Below are 25,773 nucleotides of genomic sequence, written 5' to 3'. Positions count from 1 at the left end.
TTTGAACTCCCGAACTGACTCAAATGATTCGTGAACCCGCTACGAACTCTCGAATTGATTCAAATGATCCGCGAATCCGCTCCGAACTCCCGAACTGATTAAAATGATTTGCGATCCCCAAACTGACTCAAATAATTCACGAACCCGCTCCGAACTTCCGATCTGACTCAAATGATTCGCGATCCCACTCCGAACTCCCACAACTGACTCAAATGATTCGCGATCCCACTACGAACTCCCGAACTGATTCAAATGATTCGCGATCCCCAAACTGACTCAATTGATTCGCGATCCCACTCCGAACTCCCGAACTGACTCAAATGATTCGTGAACTCGCTCCGAACTTTGACATATATTTAGATATAAATGTAATTTAAAAAATAAATTAATAATTTTCGATTTTCAAATATTGCACCTGTCAAACTATTTTGCCATCAATACTGTTGACGGTGTCCTTTATCAGTAGGCTTTATATTTATGCTCAACATACAGAAGCAGTGCGCCAGCACGCGTCAGGCAACATTCTGGTGTGTAAAGACCATTGTATAAAAACACAGAAAACGCGAAGCAGCCGCCACGCAGCAGAACCGCCTCACGACATGCAGTCAGTGTGTCACCGACTCAGGAGGAAAAGTTAGGTAAAAATTGATTATCTATCTATCAATAAATGAAGCTTTAATGAAAGCACATACTTTGAGATGATAACATCTATGCCTGGGTAGAGTACATCAGCAATCCAGAGAAGAGAAAATAAAACTAAAAGTAAAAAAAAAAACCCTGCGTAAAGTTGGCTTGACGTTGGACAAGTCTCAAATTTAGGGACCAAATTTAGAAAGACTTGCAGTCATAAAACAATTGTAATGTGTTCATTTAGGTGTCAGCTACAATGCACACCTTATACATTTTTAATAAAAAAGTGAAGTGAAAGTGAAGTGACATTCAGCCAAGTATGGTGACCCATACTCAGAATTTGTGCTCTGCATTTAACCCATCCGAAATGCACACACAGAGCAGTGAACACACACACACACACACACACACACTGTGAGCACACACCCGGAGCAGTGGCATTTATGCTGCGGCGCCCGGGGAGAAGTTGGGGGTTCGATGCCTTGCTCAAGGGCACCTAAGTCGTGGTATTGAAGGTGTCATTCATTCGTATCGTATACACAGACTGACAGAAACGGCAATGTCTTTATGACAACCTGTCAAAATAAAATTTCGTTATAACTTGAAGAAATTCAACAGAAATATAGTACTATTGCTCAGTAGAGTATGTTATATGTCAAGTAGGCCTATTAGCTAAAAATAATAGTTTATTAAAAAACACTGAAACTCTGGTTACAACCCACCAAAATAAAAGTTTGGTCTAACTCAAAGAAATTATGTAAGAAATTGCTTAGTAAAATATACTTAAAAAAAGATATACTAAACATTATTTTAAAGGAATATCACACAAGTTTTCATAGAAGTTTTAATTTAAACTTCCCAAAACAATAGCACCATATTTTTCAAAAAACAATTTCTAAAAGTACATTTGTATTTGTGCCTATAATGCTTATTTATTTATTATTATTGTAAGCTAATAAAACCTATGCTTCAGGGATCATATTAATATAACATCTAAATCTAATTGTAGCTCTTGACTGGTTGAGTTAGATGGTGATTAACACTAAACTGTAGAAAATCAGTTGAGTCTCCCCAGCTGGAAATGTTATTGGCTGTTAAAATCTTGTGTTTCTCTTAATAAATTGACATATTGATAAGACTGAACCTTTTATAATGCTCTTAGTGTCGATGCATACTGTATGCATTAGTGAGTGTGGTGGTGCTTATGTGGTATGGTCACTTATTCCTTATATAAACTGTTTCAAATGCAAGACATTGATTGCATGAGATTAAGTTTGTAAATGATAGCCTGTGTCCTTTTGTAGTGTGCACATATATTTATCATCAAACTGTGATAACTGTGGCTAAATTCAGTATATATGCCATATGTTGCCACCCCTCAAAAATTCCTGCCCCCTTCTCGCCACCCCATAAATATTTTTCTAGATCCGCCCCTGCAGCCAACATATTTGTTTACAACTGTTTTGGACTGTTTTTTCGCTTGTAAGTGGTGCTTTGTGCATATTTTTCTCCTGATTCATAAGAGATTACTTTTTCTCTGGAGGAAGCAATTTTATGGATTATGGACTTGTATTTTAGCTGGAAGCAATGGTTTAAGGTTAAAACATTAGAATTTGGGATTTGTTGCTTACTAGCATGCAGCTTTTCACTTCACAAGATGTTAATTGTAGATTGCTTGTGGATTATTGTGATGTTTTTATCAGCTGTTTGGACTCTCATTCTGACGGCACCCATTCACTGCAGAGGATCCATTGGTGAGCAAGTGATGAAATGCTACATTTCTCCAAATCTGTTTTGCTGAAGAAACCAACTCATCTAAATCTTAATTGGCCTGAGGATGCATACATTTGATCAAAATTTAAATGTTTGCACAAACTATTCCTTTAAGCAACACAGAATCAGAACTGTTTCTTGAGCAACAAATCAGCATATTAGAATGATATTAGAATGATTTCTGAAGGATCGTTAATAACATGGACTTTCATATTTGTTGTGAGATTGGACTCAGTCACTCCCAAATGAATTCAGGCTTTTGATAAACATAAACGCTGAGCCAAATGTGACTAAAACTTAGATCCAGACAGTAAGCTGAAAACCTGACCTTGATTGAGACATTTCTGTGGAGCCCTGCCAAACCACAGTGACATGGGACATCACCACCAGCTGCTTTAGTTTTGGGCATTTTTGTTAGTGGTTGTTCACATGAGAACAACTATTTAACTGTCTGGTATATTTGGGGTACAGTATTACCTGGGGACCATTGCATTTTACGAACGTTTTACAGAAAACATCCAGACATTGTGTGAATATTGCTTTATGGAATGATATGGTTAAGTCTGTTTTCAGAGATTTAGAGCCTCGCAATCATCTCAGCTGGATGCAATTGAAAGGCTCTTCCCACACAAAACATCTTGGCTTTTTTTTTTCTGACAAAAGTATTTTCATCCTGAAAGACTGGACATGTGCACCAAATGTTCTAAAGCAAAGATAAACCTGCATTCACAGTCCATTTTACTGAAGTAATGTGACATTTCCCAGAAATAAGGAACAAGGGGAATAATAAGAAACAAGGGAATTTTTCCCAGTGAGATATAAATGTGGAGACTTGTTCTTCATTCATCAGGAATTGATTGCATGGTGGAAAATGTCTGTATATGACAGGACTTTAGTGGAGAGGGGTTGAAAAATAAGAGAAAAAAAATCACTTTTGTTTTCAGTTTGACACACAGAATACAGTATACACTGATTTAAATATGCAGCAATGCATGCCACCATGCCACACATATATATAAGTGTGTGTGTGTGTGTATGTGTGTATTTTTTCTTTCTTTTTTTCAGTTTGCTGTGTATTTAGTCTCTCTCCTTCATTTTTAATTTCTTAAATACATAAAAAATTGAAGTGCACACCCTGCTGACACTATATTTTGAGACAACTTGAAACACAATGTCACTTGTCAATCATGTGCCTGTGTGTGTCACTTGTTTCAGTCGTGCTATAATTGTATGAGAAAAGCTTTTCTCAAAGTTATTCTACTGCATGTCATGCGGCTCACGCTGCCAGGCGGCTGTGGAACAGGCTTGTCAAAGACAAATGGAACAAAATGAAACAGACAAATTGCTGTGAGCCTGAATTGCAAAAAGATTCGCAGCCTGGACACAAGGGAGGCTTTGCTCTGACGTTTGTCAGGCTCTGTGCCAAAATCTAGTGTACAACCTCGCCGACTACAACTACCAAAGTGAACTGAATGTTATTCAAAGGTATCTTGTCCTATACACAAAATGCTTCACTAATTATCATAAGTTGAATCCAAAGTTGCACAGTCTGGACCAAACAAACACATAACAGACAAATACTGAGTAAAATAAAATTAGATTGAACTGCTTATATTTGCATCTATTTAATGTCTGGCTGTGAGTGTGCCTTGGATGCCTATAATGCTGCCTGTAAAACAGATGTTAAGGCCAAAAAGCTCTATACACGTATATAAGCACAAATGTTCTGAAAGCTTTCAGCATTTCATTGCAATTTCAGCATTAATGTGGGAATTATAAGCTAATTGTCTCAAATTATTTTCTTTTTCAGATCAGCTGCTGTCAGATAAAAGCAACAGTTTGATGAGAAACTTGCCAGGTAAGTTAGTTAAAATTAGTAAACAAATTAGTTAAATACTAACAGGAATTTTTGGAGCTAATTAATTACCTGAATGTATTTGGTATGATGACACAGGAACTGAACAGAAGAACATACACTAGTCTGTATAACTGCACACTTGCAATGTGTTAGACTCACGTTCGGTAGATTTCAGTCTGAGGTAACCACATATTTAAGAAAAACAGTATCTTGACACTAGATCTGCTCTAAAGTTTAAATGTAGCTTCCAAGCTATTCTATGTATTTTAAGTTAAGTTACAGTCATTGAGTCATTGAGATTTGAAAGAAGTCACACCAAGGGTTTACAAAGGCTGCATTTTGCAAAATTGTGAAATATTATTACAGTTTAAAATAACTGTCTTCTATTTGAATATGTTTTTGTAATTTATTTGGAATTTTCAGCATCATTACTCCATTCTTCAGTGTCACATGGTCCTTAAAAAATCATTCTAATATGCTGATCTGCTGCTCGAAAAACATGTCTTCTTATTATCAATGTTGAAAACAGTGCTACTTCAAACCATAATACATTTTTAATAATTCCATCATGAATAGAAAGTTTAAAAGTAAAGCATTTATTTTAAATAGAGATATTTTGTAACATTGTAAATGTGACTTTTGGACATTTTATGCATCCTTGCTGAATAAACGTGTTCATTTATTGCACAAAACTCCCAAACTGTAACTCGATACCAAACGTGTGTTTAACTTTTCACTCTTCAAGATGAATCTGTATTGTGTTTCTGGGATACATTGACAGACTTCGTTGCAGTGAACTCTTTTGTGTCTGACATCGTTTCACGCGTGTGAGCGCCAGTGCTCTCCTCCTCTTGATGAGAGTGGCTGCTGATGGCCGTTATCAAGTCCTTCCGTTCGCCTCCCCACGGCGCGCTCTTCACGGGGGGCCGCAGGAGTTCAGCGCTCAACCCTTCAAGTATCTATCAGCTCTGCGTCACCACCAAATCTCCATGGCGATAGCGGCGCTCAGGGCCCTGAATGAGGCACCCGCTCTGTTAGAGACGTCTGCTGAGCTGTGAGAAAGCAGCAAGGAGGCCCTGGAACAATACAGGGAAATGAAGCTTAAAAACAAAAAAAACTTTCATTTAGAATTCTGATGCATTCTTCTCAATAATAAGAGTGCTGTTATTAATGCTGTGAAGGACATCTGATTCTAGTGAGGTCTTTAATGAGGACATGCCTCTCTCAACCTGCAGATGTGCGACAGGAAATGGAGTGTTTTGTGTTTTTCCTCCTTTTTGCCATGGAAACGGTTTACCAACTATTGATTTTGAGATGTTTTCCCATCTGTTGAGAACATTCATATATAGAAATAGTGCTTTCCAGGAATATGCTACTGTTTGGTGCTACTTTTTGTAATCATTAAACACCAAATGCCTGTTTATTTTATTTTATTTTTTTACTATTTATTTATTTGTGGTGAGAACCATTAGATATGTTGAAAAAATTAACCTAGCATGAAAAGCATTTTAAAAATAAACCAAAGTAGTGGTTTTGACTTGATCCACCTTGAAGTAATATAATAATAATTTAAAGTTTAAAGATTTAAAAAGTAACTTTATTTTATATTATATATCTATATATCTTTAATATATTTTAAAGTCATAAATAGTAAAAATATTCATATTCTGTATATGAATATTTTTTTGTCCATTTTTTAAAAAGGCAAACATATATTTTAATGTCATAAAGTAAAGTTATGTGTGTGTATATAGTATATTGTATATGCAGAATATTAAAAAGTAACAAATATTTATATATCAATATCTTTAATCAATCTATATATCTTTATATTTTAATGTTGTGAATCATAAATAATGCGTACATGAATATTTTTATTTGAATGTTTTTTAAAAAGATGATAATTAAATATATTTATTTATTACAAATCAGTGTGTGTGTGTATATATATATATATATATATACTGTATATTGTATTTATTAGTTACACCTTGCTAGTACCGGGTTGGACCCCATTTTGCCTTCAGGACTGCCTTAAAGGGATAGTTCACCCAAAGATGAAAATTATGTCATTAATAACTCACCCTCATGTTGTTCCAAACCCGTTAGATCTCCATTCATCTTCGGAACACAGTTTAAGATATTTTAGATTTAGTCCGAGAGCTCTCAGTCCCTCCATTGAAGCTGTGTGTACGGTATACTGTCCATGTCCAGAAAGGTAAGAAAAACATCATCAAAGTAGTCCATGTGACATCAGAGGGTCGGTTAGAATTTTTTTTAAGCATCAAAAATACATTTTGGTCCAAAAATAGCAAAAACTATTACTTTATTCAGCATTGTCTTCTCTTCCGTGACTGTTGTGAGACAGTTCAAAACAAAGCAGTTCAATGGTTCGCGAATGAATCATTCGATGTAACGGATCTTCTTGAACCAGTTCACCAAATTGAACTAAATCTTTTGAAACGGTTTGCGTCTCCAATATGCATAAATCCACAAATGACTTAAGCTGTTAACTTTTTTATTGTTGCTGACACTCCCTCTCACTACACTGCAGTGAACGCGCAGACCCTGACGAGAAGACAATGCTGAATAAAGTCGTAGTTTTTGCTATTTTTGGACCAAAATGTATTTTCGATGCTTAAAAAAATTCTAACTGACCCTCTGATGTCACATGGACTACTTTGGTGATGTTTTTCTTACCTTTCTGGACATGGACAGTAGACCGTACACACAGCTTCAATGGAGGGACTGAGAGCTCTCGGACTGAATCTAAAATATCTTAAACTGTTTTCCAAAGATAAACAGAGGTCTCACGGGTTTGGAACGACATGAAGGTGAGTCATTAATGACATTATTTGAATATTTGGGTGAACTACTCCTTTAATTCTTCATGGCACAGATTCAACAAGGTGTTAGAAACATTACTCAGAGATTTTGGTCCATATTGACATGATAGCATCACGTAGTTGCTACAGATTTGTCGGCTGCACATCCATGGGGCGAATCTCCCGTTCCAGCACATCCCAAAGCTGCTCTATTGGATTGAGATCTAGTGACTGTCGAGGCCATTTGAGTAAAGTGAACTCATTGTCATGTTCAAGAAACCAGGCTGAGATGATTTGAGCTTTGTGACATGGTGCATTATCCTGCTGGAAGTAGCCATCAGAAGATGGGTACACAGTAGTCATAAAGGGATGGACATGGTCAGAAAAAAAATACTCAGGTAGGCCGTGGCATTTAAACGATGCTCAGTTGGAACCAAGGGGCCTGAACCGTTGAGAAAAGGCAGGATGGATCCATGCTTTCATGTTCTTCACGCCAAATTCTGACCCCAGCATCTGAATGTCGCAGCAGAAATCAAGTCTCATCAGACCAGACAATGTTGTTCCAGTCTTCTATTGTCCAATTTTGGTGATCCTTTGTGAATTGTAGCCTCTGTTTCCTGTTCTTAGCTGACAGGAGCGCAGTGTGGTCTTCTGCTGCTTAAGCTCATCTGTTTCAGAGTTCGACCTGTTGTGCGTTCAGAGATGGTATTCTGGTTGTAACAAGTTATTTGAGTTAATGTTGCCTTTCTATCATCTCAAACCAGTCTGCCCATTCTCCTCTGACCTGACATCAACAAAGCATTTTCGTCCACACAACTCTAGAGATGAACCCTAGAGACGGTTGTTCGTGATAATCCCAGTACATCAGCAGTTTTTGAAATACTCAGACCACCAACCATTCCACGTTCAAAGTCAATTAAATCCCCCTAAATGCATTGAGTTGCTGCCATGTGATTGGCTGGCTGATTAGCAATTTGTGTTACCAAACAATTGAACAGGTGTACCTAATAAAGTGGCCTGTGTGTGTATGTGTGTGTATATACATACATATATATATATATATAATGGTGACTGAAATAATAAAATCTCATTTATTGATGATCAATGAGATGTTTATGAACTTTCTTTTCCCCATTTGGTGGAATTAAAAATATTGAACTTTTTAGGAGTTCCAGACCCTATTTTGTACTCTACTCATGAAAAATGCCAAATATACTCACGCCGTGCTGCATTGCACCATAAACACAGCACTCCTCATGTTAAACAGCATATTTTCTCTGTGTTATCATGTGCATAACCTTTCTTCAGTTGTCATGCGTTAGTTCGCTCCTCCTCACCTCATTTCAGACAGTATAAACGATGGAGAACAGATCGCAGCAGGACACTGGGTTGTGGGGTGATGCTCCTGCCGTGAGCTCCGAATGCACTGTCATCTCCAGCATTGTGTTTCATTGCATAGGTCATGCGGCTGGGGTGAGAGCAGTTGGCTTTCGTTATTAGGCTGATTACAAGACAAAAATCTGAGAAGCTGGAGATTTTAACAAAGGTAGATTTGTTTTAAATGAATATAGTTGCTTTCTAGAATGAACAGTTTCAATAATAGTCATTTTTCTTCCCTGCATGTTTCACACTCTTATATACACTAACATTTAAAAAAAACATTTATGTTTTTGAAAGAAGTTTTTAATGCTCACCAAGCTTGGTTGCATTAATTTGACATATATATATATATATATAGTTCTAATATGCTGCTATGCTGCTAAGTAACATTCCTTCAATGTTTCTTGAGCATTAATGTTAATGTTGGAAACAGTTTTTAGTATTTTTATTGAATAGAAAGTTCAAAAGAGCATCATTTAAAATAGAAACCTTTATAACATTATAAATGTCCTTAAGGTGACTTTTGATCAGTTTAGTGCAAAATGTATTTCTTAAAAAAAAAAAAAAGGAAATTAGATTAGTGTGTGCTGAATGTTTTGCTACAGTTAGGGAGTGACTGAGAGAATCTCTGACTCCAGCACAGCTAGACAAAACTTAAAGAAGACAACTCTCTCTTATGACTGATCAGAGCCTGTAAAGCCCAGCCGGACCGCTGTGATCCGCTCCGCTTCTCTCCACATGATGGATTCCTGCTTGTCCAGATTGTACAGCCTCTTAATTCTTGGCTTCAGCGGTGGAACAAATTCCAGCTCATACATCAGCCACTTTCAAAAGAATGTTTCTTTCAAGAGTCCCTATAACTAGACCTCACATGAATATAAAGTATACAAACCTTCACTGCAACAATCTGTAATTGTCGTATTATGTACAGACAGTAGGCTCTTTTGTTGGTGGTAAAGCCTATGTAGAGACTATTCTAGTCAGATTTACTCACAGTGAGCTGTGCAAACTAACAATGCGTTAACTGTACTGTTCGCAGGTGTGAATGACTGTGTGTAATGGTGAGTGATCTTCAGTGATGAATAATGGTGAGTGATAGTAATTGACTTGGATGAGAGTGAATTATATTGTAGTTACTTTTGGCAAGTGATGTTCAGTGATGATTAACAATGGTAAGTAATAGTGAATAATGTTTATTGCTGGTTATAGATGGTTCAGTGATGGTGAATGCTGGTAAATTAGGGATCCGTGATATTGAATTTTTGCAGATATGATGATATATTTCAACTCTTTTTGGCCGATATATTTCCTTTTCTTTGGAAACAACAACAAGTCTCTCCTGTGTTGAAATTATAAGCAAATATTTTTAAATTAGCATATTATTAGGAAAGGTGATTTGCAAATATTAATTAAAAGAAAACCTTATGCTCACTTCTGTTGGTGAAGCTGGATCAATAATTTGCACTAACATAGATGCATTTATGTAGATCCGGGCACATTCCCTTCAAAAACAAATGTAAAGCATTACGAGTAAATGACAACTGCTATGTTCATTATTACACAACAACAGAACACTTCAATCATTTAGGAACTATTCTTGTACATCTGCTCTGGTGGTGAAACAATGGCGGACTGATGACAGTCACTCAGGGCGGGTTTAAGGTAAGACAGTCCAGTCTGTGCTGAAACGCTTCTGTCAATCAAACTATCATGGGAGGGGCCTGTCTGTGTGACTTCAAAAAGACAGGCATCGGAGATAAGCTCGATTAGAGAAAGTTGAAATTATTTAATGAGATGGTTGTGTGCACACACTGCCAACATTTTAATTCAAACAACTTGTCAAAGTGCATATAGCATCCAATGACCCCTTTAATAAAAAATAAAAATATTAATTGAAAGCAAAATGCCAACTGGTGTAAAATTGTGACATGTTCACTGTTGATGAATGATACAAAAAAATGGTGAATGATTTATTGGTGAGTGGTTTATTTATGCATTTGATGTTCAGTGTTGGAGAGCAATGATAGTGATGAATAATGGTAGGATTGTTCACTTATTAATAGACTATAAACCAGAGTTAGAAGCAAGCAAAATAAAGAAAGATAAAAAATGCATTGAATGCATACTACAATTTGGAGACATTTTTTGAATAGTGTTCATTTTTGGTGCAATGAGGGTAAATGGTGGTTTATTTTGACTATTAAATGGAGTGATGGTTTATTTATTCAAGTGATGTTTAGTGTTGGAGAGCCTTATTAGTGAAGAATAATAGTAGGATTGATTACTAATTAATAGATTATAAACCACAATCTCACAAATCAAAGAAATCAAAAACATTGCATAATGCATAATGCCATTTGGTGAAAATATTCAGTCTTAAGCGTTGAATGATTGCGTGTGATGGCTTAATAATGTGAATGGCGTGCTGTGATGCTCAGTGATGCTGGTGTCTCTCAGTGCAGGTGATTGTTAGCAGCAGTGAGGGAATCACCGCTCTTCTCTCTCAACGCTCCTCCAGTGCTCTACAGACCTTCATTACTCCGGTCTGTCGACGGGAGACGCGGATGACAAAGTTGAAATCGCAGGTGCACGAATCGAACCGTCCATTTGCAGACGTTTTAACGAAGAAGAGTGATTATATCGCGGGTTTTTCTGTAATGGTGAGTTTGCGCTTCTTCTTTCTTGGCGTTTCTTCAGTCGTTATTGATCGCAGTCTGAGCGATGCACTGAATGCAGGCGACCTCCGTTCACAATAATACACGGTAGTTAGTCAACGGCGTGTTTCTCGTTCGCTTCACGCGTTTCTATGGACGGATTAATTATTCATATGAAATGAGTGAATATTTAGAGACCGCGGAGATTAGGCTTATGCTTTGTCGGATATACGTTCAGTTCAGGAATTTAAAGATGATTTGTGGGTTATAATGTACCGATTCATCCACATTATCACTTTAAAAGGATGCATTTGAATCCATTCAAAGCATGTTTGTCGCAAATCCTCGTTAAGCATGTGCTGTTTTTCATATAAACTGTAAATGGATGAATCTCATGAAGCTTTTCTGGAATATGTCACATTTCACCCTAATATGTAAAGAAAATAATCCGAAATTATACTGACTGTAATGCAGAAAATTCTATATCAATCTATAATTCTATATTACTTAGTAGCCTTATATTATTAATGTATCAAAGCTGTTGTTTGTTGTACTACCTTTAAAAGTCTACTGATTTTAATAATAAAAGTCCAATAAAAACTGACCAGACAGGAAGATTTCATTACTCTGTTACAATAATGAGAATCTAATGAGTGTCATCATTAAAAATAATGAGAATTAGAGCCAAACCTCAAAAGTTAAACAATGTGAGACTTAACAATGGAAATTAGAGAAAAAATGTACAGATAAAAAATAAATCCTATATAAAGCCAATAACATTATGCATTTTTTTCTTTTAGGGTGAAATATAATCCAGTACACTAATATGCAGCTCATGAAGCAAGCTTGTTTGTCTAGAGCCAGAAAAGCACCTGTGTAACGCCATTAATCAGGCAATTCTGATGGTTTCTCTCGTGCATTAGGTCTGTTGTTTCTCTAACACCTCACACATCATCAGTAAATCAATCCAGATTTCTGCAGTGAATATGAAGGCATGCAGTGAGTCACAGCACACGTTAATGCTGCCTTCACATTCATGCAAAACAAACCACTGTATATTCCCATTCAAATTACTGCCTCAAAATGAATCCGATTTTTAAAAACTGCATGTATTGCAATGACTTCCATTTTATTCAGAAGCCTTACACACTCTTGACCTTGTAATGTTTTGACATTGTGAACCATATTCGGTCATTGTAATTCATTAGGTGCTGAAAATGTGATGCTTTTCTCTTTGTGTTGCAGTGTTGCTTTTTTTGTTGTGGAAAAGATGTATCACCGTTAATGGAATTAATGTAGCAATACAGTAGATCACAATAGCATTAGCGGTATAAAAATACACAAGAACATGCAATGTTAAATGACTGTTGTTATTATTATAACCAGATGCTGTTGTGCCTTCAAGAGCACAGAGCCAGTTCAGAAACACAGCCCTGTGCTTCGCATTATGATGGTTATCAGAGCCACAGTGTGTGTTTTGCATCCATAAAAAACCTTCTGTTTGATTGACACTCAACTGTCTTCCTCTCCTTGAAGTGCCTGTTTGTTTGTATCCCACAAGGATTACAAAAATAACACGGAGAAGAGAGAGAATGTGCATGAAGAAACATTTAGATGTACATTTTCTACTGAAATGGGCGTTTCTAGACTTGAGAGCTGCAAAGCATTCACTTACCAAATCGTCACACGTTCATTTGGAGGAAAACTGTAATATCTGATTCAGATTTGTCAGTTTTTCTGATCATGCAAGTTAGGAGTTCTGCAGTTGCATGTAATTGAATCACTGCTCTTTTTTGTCTATGTGTGTGTTTCATTCCTTATGATTCATCCATTTATTCCTTTTTTTGGGGAGTTAATAAAGATGAGTAATACAGCGGGGGCTTGGAGACCATTCGCTATCCTCACACAGGTCTCATCTTATGGGATTTTATACCTCCTTAGATTCGCTGTGGATCAGTAAATCTGGCCGACACACATTTCCTGTAAACCCCTGCCCACTCGCCCCTCCCTCCGCGCCGGCTCTGCGCACTTCAGTGATCACAGATTTGATTATTTTGGATGGGGATGTATATAATAAAGAATGTAAGGGTGATTCTGTGTTTTTGTGGGTCCAGACTGAGCATCAGCCACTGTGCTGCAGTATATTATGATGTGGCCAGTAGTACTAAAGCAGCTCTGTATCTCTCTCTCTCTCTCTTTGTGTGTGTGTGTTTTAAAACAATGTTCTTTCTCTTTTAGGCTTTATGAGGTTGTGTGTGAGATCTCTGGGAACAATCGTGAGCAGAATGCATAGACACGCAACAAGAGAGACCTTCCTCGTCCTCTTCCTCATCATCAGCATGGTAAGAGCAGAGAGGGGCTGGCATTTGTGTGCTTTGGGCTTGTGTTAATACAGATTTAGATGATTATATTTTACACATGTGACCATTATTGAAAGTTGATAAGGTAAGAATCACAATATTACAGTTGTTTGTTTAAAGTTTTAGCTCACCCTCATTATTAAACATTGGGTATCATGGTTTTGCTTAGTAAATGATAAAATAGGCATATTTAAAGATCAAAGACTTTAAAACCCTAGATACCAATGTCCTAGCAAACATTCAAAACACCCATAGCAATAGTAATATTTATATACTTTCATAGTTTCTATTAATGTTTTGAAATAGCTTTTATTTTTATACTTTCAGTTTTCAATTAAATTTTAGTTTCATTTTAAGAAATTTGCTTTGTTAGTTTTATCAGCTATTATTTACACTATTACTATTTAGGTTTAATTAATTTTTGCTAATTAAACTTATTTTACTTAGTTCCCAAAGCAACATTTACTATAGTTTACTTAGGGATTTTTGGTAGCACTTTATAATAACTTAACCTTAGTTAATTAATGCATAGCATTACCTAACAATCATTGCATTTGTTATAGTATTTTGCTAGTCACATAACAATTCATTAAAAGACACTCAGGACACCTTAGAAACAGGAAGTAGCATTAAACAAGATCTAGTTGAGCAAGCTGAAAAACAAAAACAAAAAAACTGTTCTGTTTTAGTGCCAGTTTCAAAGCATATCTGAAAGTTTGACACATCCTGAGGTTTTGTGATAACTGTTGTATTGTTAGATCTTGGTAATTTCCCTACAGTGAGGTAGCAAACAAGAGCATCTTATCTGTAATCAGAATGAAAAGAGAAGCCATTTGAATGGTGGAGAATTTGTACAAGAAGTCCATTGAAAAATATTTCTCAGAGGCCTGAATATCAACTTTTTCTCAGAAGTTTCCCCTAAAGTTGCAGACACAAATCAAGCAATTATTAATATACAGAGTATATAGCTGGTTGCACAAAAAAAGACTTTATAGTGGAAGATTAGTAAAAAAAAAAAAAAAAAATGGTAGTGCATGTGTATTTTATTTTTATTTTTGAAGGGTAAAGTGTGGTATTTTACATGCATGTGTTTATTCATAAACTGAGTAAAAATAAAGATACATTGAGTCAAATTAAAATCTAGTAATTTAGTCTGTAAACACAGTAGAATTCAGAATCCAGATGGCACTGTGGTCAGAAGCAATAAAAAGTGAACCATCATTTATTAATTTATTTGTGTTGCAATCCAGACCACAGACAGGATGATTTTAGACTGCTGAATTTGAGGTCTGACCCCTGACCTCTCCAATTTAGGCCTGAATGCCCCAAAGGAGGGCAAAATGAAAGGTTTGGAAAGGAGATCAAGTGTATATATCTGAAATATTACATGATTCATTTTACATACACGATTTTAGAATGTGCACATTTCAGTTAACACTAACATTAGATTACAAGTTAGTCCAAGTGTGTATTTTCAGTAAGTTGCAGGAGGAGGTAACCATAGCAACAGCTGGCTGCTCAAGTGCTTTTCATTAGGATCAATGGACAGTAGATGACGCAGTGTCATTTTTTGCCACTTTATTACAAATCTAAATTGATCCCCATCAATTGTGTAAACAAAAAAAAATTGTTTAGCATTTGCATAGACACTGCATTTGTTGTTAATATCTGTCCATGTTAAAAGAATTTGGCAACAGAAATGTTCTAGAAACCTCTGCTACACACATTTTTATGGAATTCAAGGAATGTATTACCCCAAAATTTAAATATGCTGAAACTTTACTAACCCTCGGGCCATCCAGATGGGTTTGTTTCTTAATCAGAACAGTTTTAGAGAAATGTAGCACTACATCACTTGATCACCAATGGATCCTCTGCAGTGAATGGGTGCCGTCAGAATGACAAAAACATCACAATAATCCACTACTCCAGTCCATCTATTAACATCTTGAGAAGAAAAAAGCTCTACGTTTGTAAGAAACAAATCCACCATTAAGACGTTTTAATTTAAAAGCATTGCTTTGGGTTAAAATATAAGTCCATAATGCATAATAACCGTTCAGCCAGTGAAAAAGTCCATCACCTGTTGTCTTCGCACATTAAAATCTACCAATGTATTGTTAGAAGTGTTCTTTTTTTTTCACTTGTAAACATTGTGTGATTGAGCTATGTTTATTTCCCTTTTGATTGAGACAAGATTACCTTTTCACTGGAGAAAGCGAAATTATGGATACAGGATACTTTTAAAGTTATGCGTCTCTTACAGAAAGATTTGTTTCTAACAAACACACAACTTTTCACTTCTCAAGATGTTAACTGATGGACTGGAGTGCTGTGGATTATTGTGATGTTTTTATCAGCTGTTAGGACTCTCCATCTGACGGCACCCATTCACTGCAGAGGATTCATTGGTAGGCGAGTGATGTAATGCTATGATTTCTCTAAATCTGTTTTCATCTGCTGTGATTCTTCTACATCTTGGGTAGCCTCAGGGTATTTTTAAGGACAACCGGTTTTAGCTGGATTTTTACTGCAATGGTCCAACCCAGTAACAAACCCTATAGATGTCAGAGACAGCAATAACACAACTTCTATAAAACATAAAGTCTGTGAAAGTTTTTTTAATTTATCTCCAGAGGGGGACCAGCACAGATTTTGCAGGTTGATTTTTCGTCTTGTTTATATGCAGGCAAGTTGTTATTGGAAACATTTTGGTGGTTTCGTGGAGCGAATGCATCCTGTTTGTTGCTGTTGTTTATTCGTCCGGCTCTTTTTATGTTCTGGTTTATTTATGTGTTTTATCTGTTTGTTGATTCAGACATGGCCCATACATTCAGAGATCTCCAACTGCGTCATCAAACGTGAGGAGGAGAGATGCTTGGAGCTAATTGCCCTGCATGACCCTAATGATGACGAAAAGTTTGGTAAGAGAGCACAAAGTATACATATACAGTATAATATGCATACAGAGCATGGAATATCCAGATGACCAAATGTGGCAAAATGTGAAGTGTACATCTGGTATGGCATTCTCTTATATAAACCATTGCGTTTGATCTTCCAATTACAGTGTGAAAGATGAACAGGAAATGATAACAGTTAAAGTTTTCTATGTTTTTTTTTTTTTGAGTAATTTAAAATATCCGACTGCATCAGACCGTGAGAGACGCCTCTTTTGCACATGTCTGATTCACAATGAACCGTGAACTGATGAGTGAGCTGATAGTAAGATTAAAGTATAAGTTACTTTAATAGCTGATAACAATATATCACCCAATCAAGGACCTGTTTTGTTGTGTTTTCTTTCCCATGTGCTCTGTGTGACCTGTGTGATGCTTTATTGTCATTTGGTTCAGGTGTGTGTCATTAATTACCCTCATCGGCCCTCTTATTAAAGTTGTGTTCAGTTTTCTGTTCGTTGTCTGGTCTATGAATATCTTAAATATTCATATTAAATATTAAAGTTTGCATCTAACTTCGCTTTCTTCTTGCATGTATCTCACCGTGAGGCAAGGCAAGGCAGGTTTACTTATATAGCACATTTCATACATAATGATAATTCAAAGTGCTTTGCATAAAAGAAAAGAAAAAAAAAATCACAACAATAAAACAAGGAATTTAAAAACATTAAAAATAATTAAAATTGATTTAAAGGGTTTCAAATGAATTTAAAACAGTTAAGAATAGAAAATGATTATACATTAAATATAGTGCAATCAGTTCAGACATCGCACAGTGCTCATTCAGTAAATGCACAGCTAAACAGATTAGTTTTGAGCGTGACAGTATTTTAATTAAATTACATTTTCAGACGCATCTGTTCTAAAGTTTGGGATCAATAAGATATTGTAATTGAAAGAAGACCAAGGCTGCATTTATTAGCAAATGCAGTAAAAACAGCAGAAAAGGGAAATATTGATAAATATAAATATAATATAAAAATAATGGTTTTCAATGTGAATATATTTTTAAATGGTTAAAATGAAAATGAAAAATTACTCCAGTTTTTAGTGTCATGTGATCCTTCAGAAATCATTCTAATATGCTGATTGGCTACTCAAGAAAGATTTCTTATTTATCATCAGTGCTGAAAATGTTTAATATCTTCGTGGAAATTATGATGCATTTTTCTTCATGATTTAGTTAGGGACATAATAAATTTAAACATAAATGCCTTTAATGCCAATTTTGATTTAGTGCATCCTTGCTGAGTATTAATTTCTTTACTAATTTGACCAACCTCAAACTTTTGAACAATTGTGAAACTAAAATATATATAAGTCACTTTATATTTTATTAAACTGAAGTGGGATACGTGACAACAAACACTCTGTATTATTAAAACTCATGAGAAAAACTGTAATTTTTTGCATCCATGTGGCTTTATTGGATTGTGTAAGAGCATGTAATATGCCAGATGGGGATGTCAGCAACCATCAATATTGTTTTACTGATTTATTTCAGTTCAATTAATAGAAGTGATTTGGAACTGTTACAATGCAACATTCCATCTAGCGTGTTTTCCATTCTGTCTTCCCATCTCACTCCCACTCATGATTCTCCATCTCTCCAAGAGCTTCAAAATACTAAATGAACTAGAACTTGTGTTCATTGGATTCATTTCGCTCGGCGTGTACTAAATGTGCCATCCGTCCCCTATAGAGGTATTCAGGTATTGTGGTAAACAGGAAGCAGGGCTGTGACACCTGTCAGCAATTACAGAGAAGAGAAGTTATTTCTGTGAGAGCTGGAGGACTCATCCAGCGGGATGTGGATAAATGGGCCGAGAGGAAGATGGAGAGAAAGCACTTCGACTCTGACTCATGTGTTTGCAGCCTCAAGGACACTCCAGATAGCTCTGACTGTTTGGAGCAGAAAATAACAGATTAGAAGGTGTAAAACAGCTTGAGTTGCTAGAAAGAGACTTGGGGGCGAATGCACTGAACAGTAAAAGTTTTACATGTGGAATTACTTCAGTGCAAAAACCTGCGTGCTTTTCAATTACCAACCGCCATCTAAAACCAGATGTGCTGCAGGTTGTCATTGCTATTCTTTTCAGAGCAGTCAGCAGAATACAAGCTAATTTAAAAAGATTCCTTTAGTTTTGTTTCGGTTTGATTCAGAAATTAGATTTTGATGGTACTTTAGTCATTTCAAGGTGTACAGACGATGTGCAGGTTTAAATGTACACTACCTGTCAAAGGTTTGGAAATTAACACTTTTATTTAGCAAGTATGCCTTAAATTGTGTTTTTTTTATATATATATACAGTAGGCATTTATGATGTTACAAAATATTTATGATGTTTTATTCAGAATAAATGCTGTTCTTATGAACATACTGTTCAGCAAAGAATCCTGGAAATGGAAAATATATTAATGTCATTAAAACTTCTGAACTGTTTTCAGCATTTATAATAATAATAAGAAATGTTTCTTGTTAAATCAGCATATTATTCTGATTTCTGAAGGATCACGTGACACTGAAGACTGGAGGCATGATGCTGAAAATTCAGTTCTGCATCACAGGAATAAATTATATTAAATATATCTATAAAAAGAAATCAGCTATTTTAAATAGTAAAAATATTTCACAATATTACTGTTCACTGTATTTTTTATCAAAGAATTGTGTGAGCATAAGAAAAATAATCTTATTGATCCCAATTATATGAACCTAAAAACAAGTAATAAATAATATAAATGTTTTTATTAGCATTAGAAAATGCACTGTAAGGTATGAATGAAACATCATTTTAAGTAACTTGATGAGAAGAAGGTAAAGTGACTGTGTGTGTTCAGACATCTCGTCGTTCAGCCTTGCTTCAAAGCCATTCAGTTCTTGGCAAATTTGAGCCGTCCAATCAGCATCCTCTGTGGACGGTTAAGCTAATTAACATTAACAATAGTTCCCTCAACCGCAAAGGACAGAGCAACATGCTTACCAGCAGAGAATTAAGCGTCAGTTTCAAGATATCTGCAAACCATTAAAACACCAGTAATTGAAACCCTTGTTAAACTGTAAGCTATCACTGGTGGGGAAGGAGTTTATACAGTAACTGCAAAATATGGATTTGGTGAACTCAATGTCATTCTGAGCACAGATACCTGTGATTTATACCTTAAAATGCATTTGATCTTGCATTTGATTATATAACAAACATCTTTTGTGATATATTTGGTTTGAATTGTGTGCTTGTGCTGTTTTTCTTTAGAGTAAATGCTGCTTGGTTTGATATTTTTGTGCATGTGATGAAGTTAACTTTATTGTCTCTGTGTTTTTGAACTGGGAGTATTGTGGAGGAATGACCTCTGTGTTCAGTCTGTTTACATCTTCATTGATCCTCGTCCTCTCCTGTTCCTTAAAGCACAGCAGGCTCATCGCTGCACAGACAGAAAATCATTCAGCCGGAAATAAAACAGCCACGTTTGCAAGAAGGGGTTGAGAAAGAGATTGACAGATGCAGACAGAAAAAGCAAAAGTGTGTGGGAGAGAAACTGAGACAAAAGAGAAAGTGAGCGAGAGTGCTACTAGTGTCATGTAGAACATGAACGTAAGCAAAATAACACAGATATGAATAATCACTGCAGTTTTGCGTCGGTGCTGTCTGTAGAAATGAGAAAGCAGTATCAACTGAAGTTTTTTTTTTTCATTATTATTTTCATCTTGATTAATTATTTGATTGGTCTGCCAAAAGGGCAGATATTTTACACAGAATTCGGTTTAAAAAGCTAAATAAATATATTCAGTGAATTATTATTGTTTATTATTATTATTATTTTTTTTTTCAAAAGATGATAACATCTTAATGATACACTTCTTGAATTAAACATTCAATGTAATTTGACTGTTATTTTAGTATTATTAATATACTTTTATATTTTTGTCATACTATTATAAGATTTTATTATTAATAATTATAATATTAAAATATAATTAGTAGTTATGTTCTTATATTATTGTAATATTATTAATATTTTAAATTAGGAAAATATTATATATATGTATATAAATATAAATATAAATATAAATATATTAATATATATATATATTAGTGCTGGCAAACGATTAATCACATCCAAAATAAAAAAAAAATTGTGTGCATAAAATACGTGTTTTTATTGTATATATTTATTATTTATATATAAATACACACACATGCATGTATATATTTCATAAAAATAGGCTGTTTATATATTAAATATATTTATTTATAATAAAAATTATATGAATATAAATAAAGACATTTAAATACATGCAAATATTTTCTAAATATATACTGTATGTATGTATATGTATTTATATATACATAATAAATCTACACAGAACACGCACATATATTATGCTGTTTTTGTATTTGTATAATAATTTACAATATTACAGTTTTTCCTGTTTTTTAATCTAATACTGATGTTTATTTATTTCAGTCTTTTCCCAATGAAAGTCATTTGTATTAGTCTTAGTTAACAGTAAAAACATTAATATGACATGCACACTGAATGCTTCTTTGCATTCTATTTTTAGTGTATTCTAACATGTGTATTCTACACGTGTGTGTCTGGTTTAAAATGTTGATGATGTTTATGCTCGAGCAGCCGCATGTCCTCAGGGCTCCTGATGCATCAGTGATGTCACTCTTTGATTAGTCTGTGAGTCTGATCGGCAATATCTCAGCAGTAAATCTGATTATGATCCAGCAATGACCTTTACAGCAGTGAGTCAGTCTGAGCACATGTGTTCATCTGAAGCTGTTTGCTGCTAGAAATGATTCAGAGAGTCAGTGTTTGTGTCAGTATGAACACTTTTATCTGCATCTGGTTAGTTCGCTATTTCTCCGTCTCCCTCGCTCTCTCCCTCTGGTTTAGTGAGCTCTCGTTTGGCCTTTCAGATAATTGGCTTTGTGTCCGGACCGATTTGAGATGTGTGAGAAAGAACGTGCGCCACCAGACAGACAAAAACCACTGCTTTCCACTTTCACTTCACATCATCACTGGAGCTAGAAAGAGCAGACAGACCGAGCGTCGCTCTAGAGACTTTAATCAATCTAAATGTACAGCATCTAGTTAATCAGGCTCTCGGCCAAAGTAACTATGACTTCATTCCTTCCTGTGAGTTAGCAAAACACCTAAGCACGTTCATGAATCATGTTATTGTTTCACTGATCAATTCTGTGAAATGAGCTGCGGATAAATGTTATTTTTCCTTGGAGAGTTTGCAGGGGAAAATGATTGCTGAAATGATGCTTCAGTTATGATTCAAACAAAAAAAATATCTGAGTCAGAGAAAAATGAATCTGGATAGCCATTCATTCGTGTGTTTGTTTGCTTTTTATTTAGGTTTTATATTTTTTATTTAGTTAGTTTATATTTATAGTGACAATACCGAGATGCAACAATATTATTTTAGTTGTTTATAAGTGTTGGTTAGTTTTTATTTAGTTTGAGTTTGCAGTGTTGATATTTGTCAGGAATATGGAGCTGTTTTGTTGAGTTTTTTCTAGACCCAGTATCTCTTGTTTGATTGTGTTCATGTCATCCAGGTGTGTCTTGTAATTAGCCCATGTATTTAAGTCCCATTCTGTGCTGTCTGTCTTTGTCAGGTCTACTAATGTCATGTTTGTATGTCACAGTCATCCTGAGTGTTTTGGATTTATTCAAGACTGTTTCTCTGATCCACATCTCCATCGTTCTCGCCGACACAGTGTGTGACAATATTAAGATTGAACAGTATTCGTTTATGGAATATTCAGTCAATCATTTTGTCTGTAGTCATAGTGTTTTCACTGAAACTTGATCGTATCCTACATAATTTATTTATAGAATCTGGGTAGTATTTATTTCTTTATTTATTAAATCAAGCTAGTGTGTATTTATTTATTCATTTTATATTTATAGTGTTCATATTCAGACTGAATAGTTTTTTATTTACTTTAGTTTTACTTACATTAATTCAGTTATTCATTATTTATTTAGTTTGTATTTATATTGTTAAAATTGGAACTCGATTATTTATAGAATCTGGATAATATTAATTTTTCATGTTTTTTGTTACTTTTTATTTCACTCGTATTTAAATTGTTCATAATGAGACTAATATAATTTTTTTTTATTTATTCATTTATTTAGTACTTTTTCGTTAGTTTGTATTTATTTGAATTTAAGACTTAATATTATTTATTTACAGTGTTCACATTGCGACTGTTTATTTATTTATTTATTTATTTACAGAATTATTTATTGAATCTGTGTAGTATTTATTTATTTGTTTGTTTTTAGTGTGGTCAGATCCCTGACTTTAGTTAAAGATCTCTAAGTATAGTTGAAAACAATCATATTTTTTCTAGAACTCTGAAGTTTCCATTTGCTGTCTACAGTTGAAATGGACTTGTTTCATTTTTAATTTTTATTATAGGTAAAACTAAACCTTTTACAGAAGAATAAATGAATTGATCATGTTTAAAACTCTAAATCAGCCCACAATTCACTCCAGAATCTGTTGTTGATGTTCTGACACTATCAGGTATCTCCACATCATCTTTTGCTGGTATCCAGCCAGTCTCTTCTGTGATTAATTCCAGAATCATTTCTGTAATGAGCTGAGGGAGACGAGGAGTCAAATGCAATGATGAAAGTGATGGATCTCGATCCACATCACCTATTGATCCCGCTGAAGTCCTCGGGCAGGAACCGCTGCTGACGCCCCCTGCTGCTCACAGTTACGCTCACCTTGGCGTCCTCTCGGGCTAATCTAAAAAAGACTTTAGTATAATTGACATTTATTATATGAGTGTCATGAGTCCAGGTGTAATTTGGCTTCATGAGATTTTGTTTTATATGCAAAAGAGGATATTATCGATGCTGTTCCATTGTATTACGTTATGTTGTGGTACAGATGCTGTTTCAGTCAGCAATACCTTGATATTGCGATATATTTTATACATGGTCTTGAATTATTATTCTGTGCCATGCTATTTACTTGGCACTCTAAGGAAGTTCAAATAACAGCATAGTAACTCTCTGAAACAAACAGGTCTCAAATCTCTGTGATAGTCCCAGCAAGACAAACCGAACTAGCTGCTGTGAGATGCGAGGAGCACTAATGTGAGTTTGGGGGTGTTGTTTTCAGAGTGTCCGTGGGAGTGGGACAATCTGACCTGCTGGGAGGCGACCAGTGTCGGCAAGGTCGTGGAGGTCAACTGTCCCGAGCTCTTCGATTTCATGAGTCCAGAGGAAGGTGAGAGACGTTGCACGCTGACATTTTAATGAATTACTGCTGCTAATATAAATTGTAATAGTAATATAATTCATTATATTAATATATCTAATTATAGTAATATAAATGAAAAGCATTGATAACTCTTTACAGTAAGATTCCATTTGACCACATTATTTAGCAATAGCATGAACTAACAAGGACAAATACTTCTAGAGCATTTATTAATCTTTCTTAATGTTAATTTGAACATTTACTGACACATTATTGAAATCAAAGGTTTGTATTTTTTTAATATTATCTGTTGGACCTGAGCTAACATGTCCTAACAATTCTATTTTTATTAACTAATTGCTAGTTTTTAATTAATGTTAGTTAGGGGCCTTATTGGAACCTTATTATTTATCACATTTATATTATCTGTGTATTTATTTTTGTTCATTTTAAATAACCTCCAAAAAGCATGGTTTTACCATGGAACTTTATTTTTAGTGAGCTCGGTATGTTGAGAAAAATAACTTAATATAAAATAAAAATGAAATAAAAATCTAAACATAAACAAGCGTTTTTCAAGTGAATCTTCTGAAGGTTTTGGTTCTATTTGTGGATTAGTTTAACATAAGATCAGCCTGAGGTCTCAAAGAAACACTAAGCTTTAGGCTTCCCGTGAGATCATCAGTCATTGTAAATGTACGTGTGATGTATGTACTCTTCTGTTCTTGTGGTTCTGCTGACAGCAGCGTATTGCAGCAGCTGCTTACAGTATGTTTAAAGCAGGAAACATGCATGATTTATCATTGTGCTGCTTGTTGCCTGTCTGATTTTCAGGGCCTGGGAAGATCAGCAGAAACTGTACAGAGTTCGGTTGGTCTGAATCGTATCCACACTATGTTGATGCCTGTATGATTGGTGAAAACACAACCAAACCTGTGAGTATATCATGTGACAAGCTTTTTTCATCCAAGAAAAACTGAAATAAAATGGCAATGGAGAAGCTTTATCTCATAATTCTGACATAATTACACATAGACTTTTATTTATTTGTTTATTTATTTATTTGCAGTTTCTGACTTCTCAGAATTGCAAGTTTATATCTTACAAGTATTTTTGAATCAAAAATGCAAGTTTATAACCTGCATTTGTGAGACAAAGTTTTAGAAGTCAGAACTGTGAGATAAAGTCATAATTAAGATAAAGTCGTAGTTTATCATTATTATTATAATTTCTTGCAGAAACAAGCTTTAAGTCTCGATTTGCCCAATTCAGACTTTTTTCTTGCAATTGTGAGTTTATGTCTTGCATTTCTCAGAATCACAAGATAAGTAATCAGAACTGCAAAATTGGGATTGAGAGATAAAAAGTCTTTCTTTTTGTCCTCTGAAAAAAGCATTCAAATTATTGCACAAACATAAATGGAAAAAAAAAATGAAAAAAGCTCTGCTAAACTACAGTTTTCTCTTTCCTTCCCAAGGACATGTACTATGCGTCTGTGAAAGCGCTCTATACGGTGGGCTACAGCACGTCTCTGGTGTCTCTGACCACAGCTATGGTCATTCTCTGCCGCTTCCGGTCAGTTTAACATATACTGATGAAACTCCAACAACATGATGTATTACCATGTTATTTTTGCTACCTTATTGGTAGTGATTTGATTATGTTAGGAAGGAGTGTTTTACTTTAAATATTAACTGTCGTACAAAACTGTGACTTCATTTCATCCAAAATATCATTGATTTTGTTTCTTCTTTTTTTTGGTGTGTGTTATCACCCAGATGTGAGTTTGGCCTCTTAACTTTTTAAAGTACAGTTTCCTGATCACTGTGAAAAAGGATCTTACAGCCTGATGCAAATGGAAAAGCTTTCGAGTACTTAGTTTTCTTTAGTTCTTTAGAAAAGCAATCCGTGTAGTGGTGCTTTACAGTACCTAAAAAGCAAACAGAGTGATCTGAAGAACCTTTGTATGATGTACATTATGATAAGAAGCATTGATGAGTGTTTGCACATTGATACAGACCCTCAGCTGCCCACCCAAACACTTAAGAATTTCAATCCCCTAACAACAGTGTAATCCATCTGTCAAC

The 25,773-nt window shown here is 35.0% G+C and overlaps 1 protein-coding gene across 7 annotated transcripts in view; it reads left to right on the top strand.

Annotated features, from left to right (window-relative positions):
- The first annotated feature begins 4,230 nt into the window (after positions 1-4,230).
- Positions 4,231-25,773, top strand: part of adcyap1r1a (adenylate cyclase activating polypeptide 1a (pituitary) receptor type I) — a 31,623-nt gene continuing 10,080 nt past the window's right edge. For 4 of the 7 annotated variants that reach the window (XM_026262153.1, XM_026262152.1, XM_026262148.1 and 1 more), the window contains exons 1-6: positions 4,231-4,261; positions 13,359-13,462; positions 16,299-16,404; positions 23,606-23,713; positions 24,521-24,621; positions 25,164-25,261. In XM_026262153.1, the coding sequence (XP_026117938.1) occupies positions 4,246-4,261; positions 13,359-13,462; positions 16,299-16,404; positions 23,606-23,713; positions 24,521-24,621; positions 25,164-25,261 (533 nt within the window). In that variant the 5' untranslated portion in view covers positions 4,231-4,245. Of the gene's footprint in view, positions 4,262-10,886; positions 11,127-12,023; positions 12,044-13,358; positions 13,463-16,298; positions 16,405-23,605; positions 23,714-24,520; positions 24,622-25,163; positions 25,262-25,773 lie in introns of those variants that run through there. The other 3 variants (XM_026262149.1, XM_026262154.1, XM_026262151.1) reach the window with 3 other exon arrangements.

The sequence above is a fragment of the Carassius auratus genome, unplaced genomic scaffold (assembly GCF_003368295.1).
Source record: "Carassius auratus strain Wakin unplaced genomic scaffold, ASM336829v1 scaf_tig00216043, whole genome shotgun sequence".
Classification (NCBI taxonomy): Eukaryota; Metazoa; Chordata; class Actinopteri; order Cypriniformes; family Cyprinidae; genus Carassius; species Carassius auratus.
The sequence above is the reverse complement of the archived record's forward strand: the minus strand, read 5'-3'. Positions and strand labels throughout refer to the sequence as shown.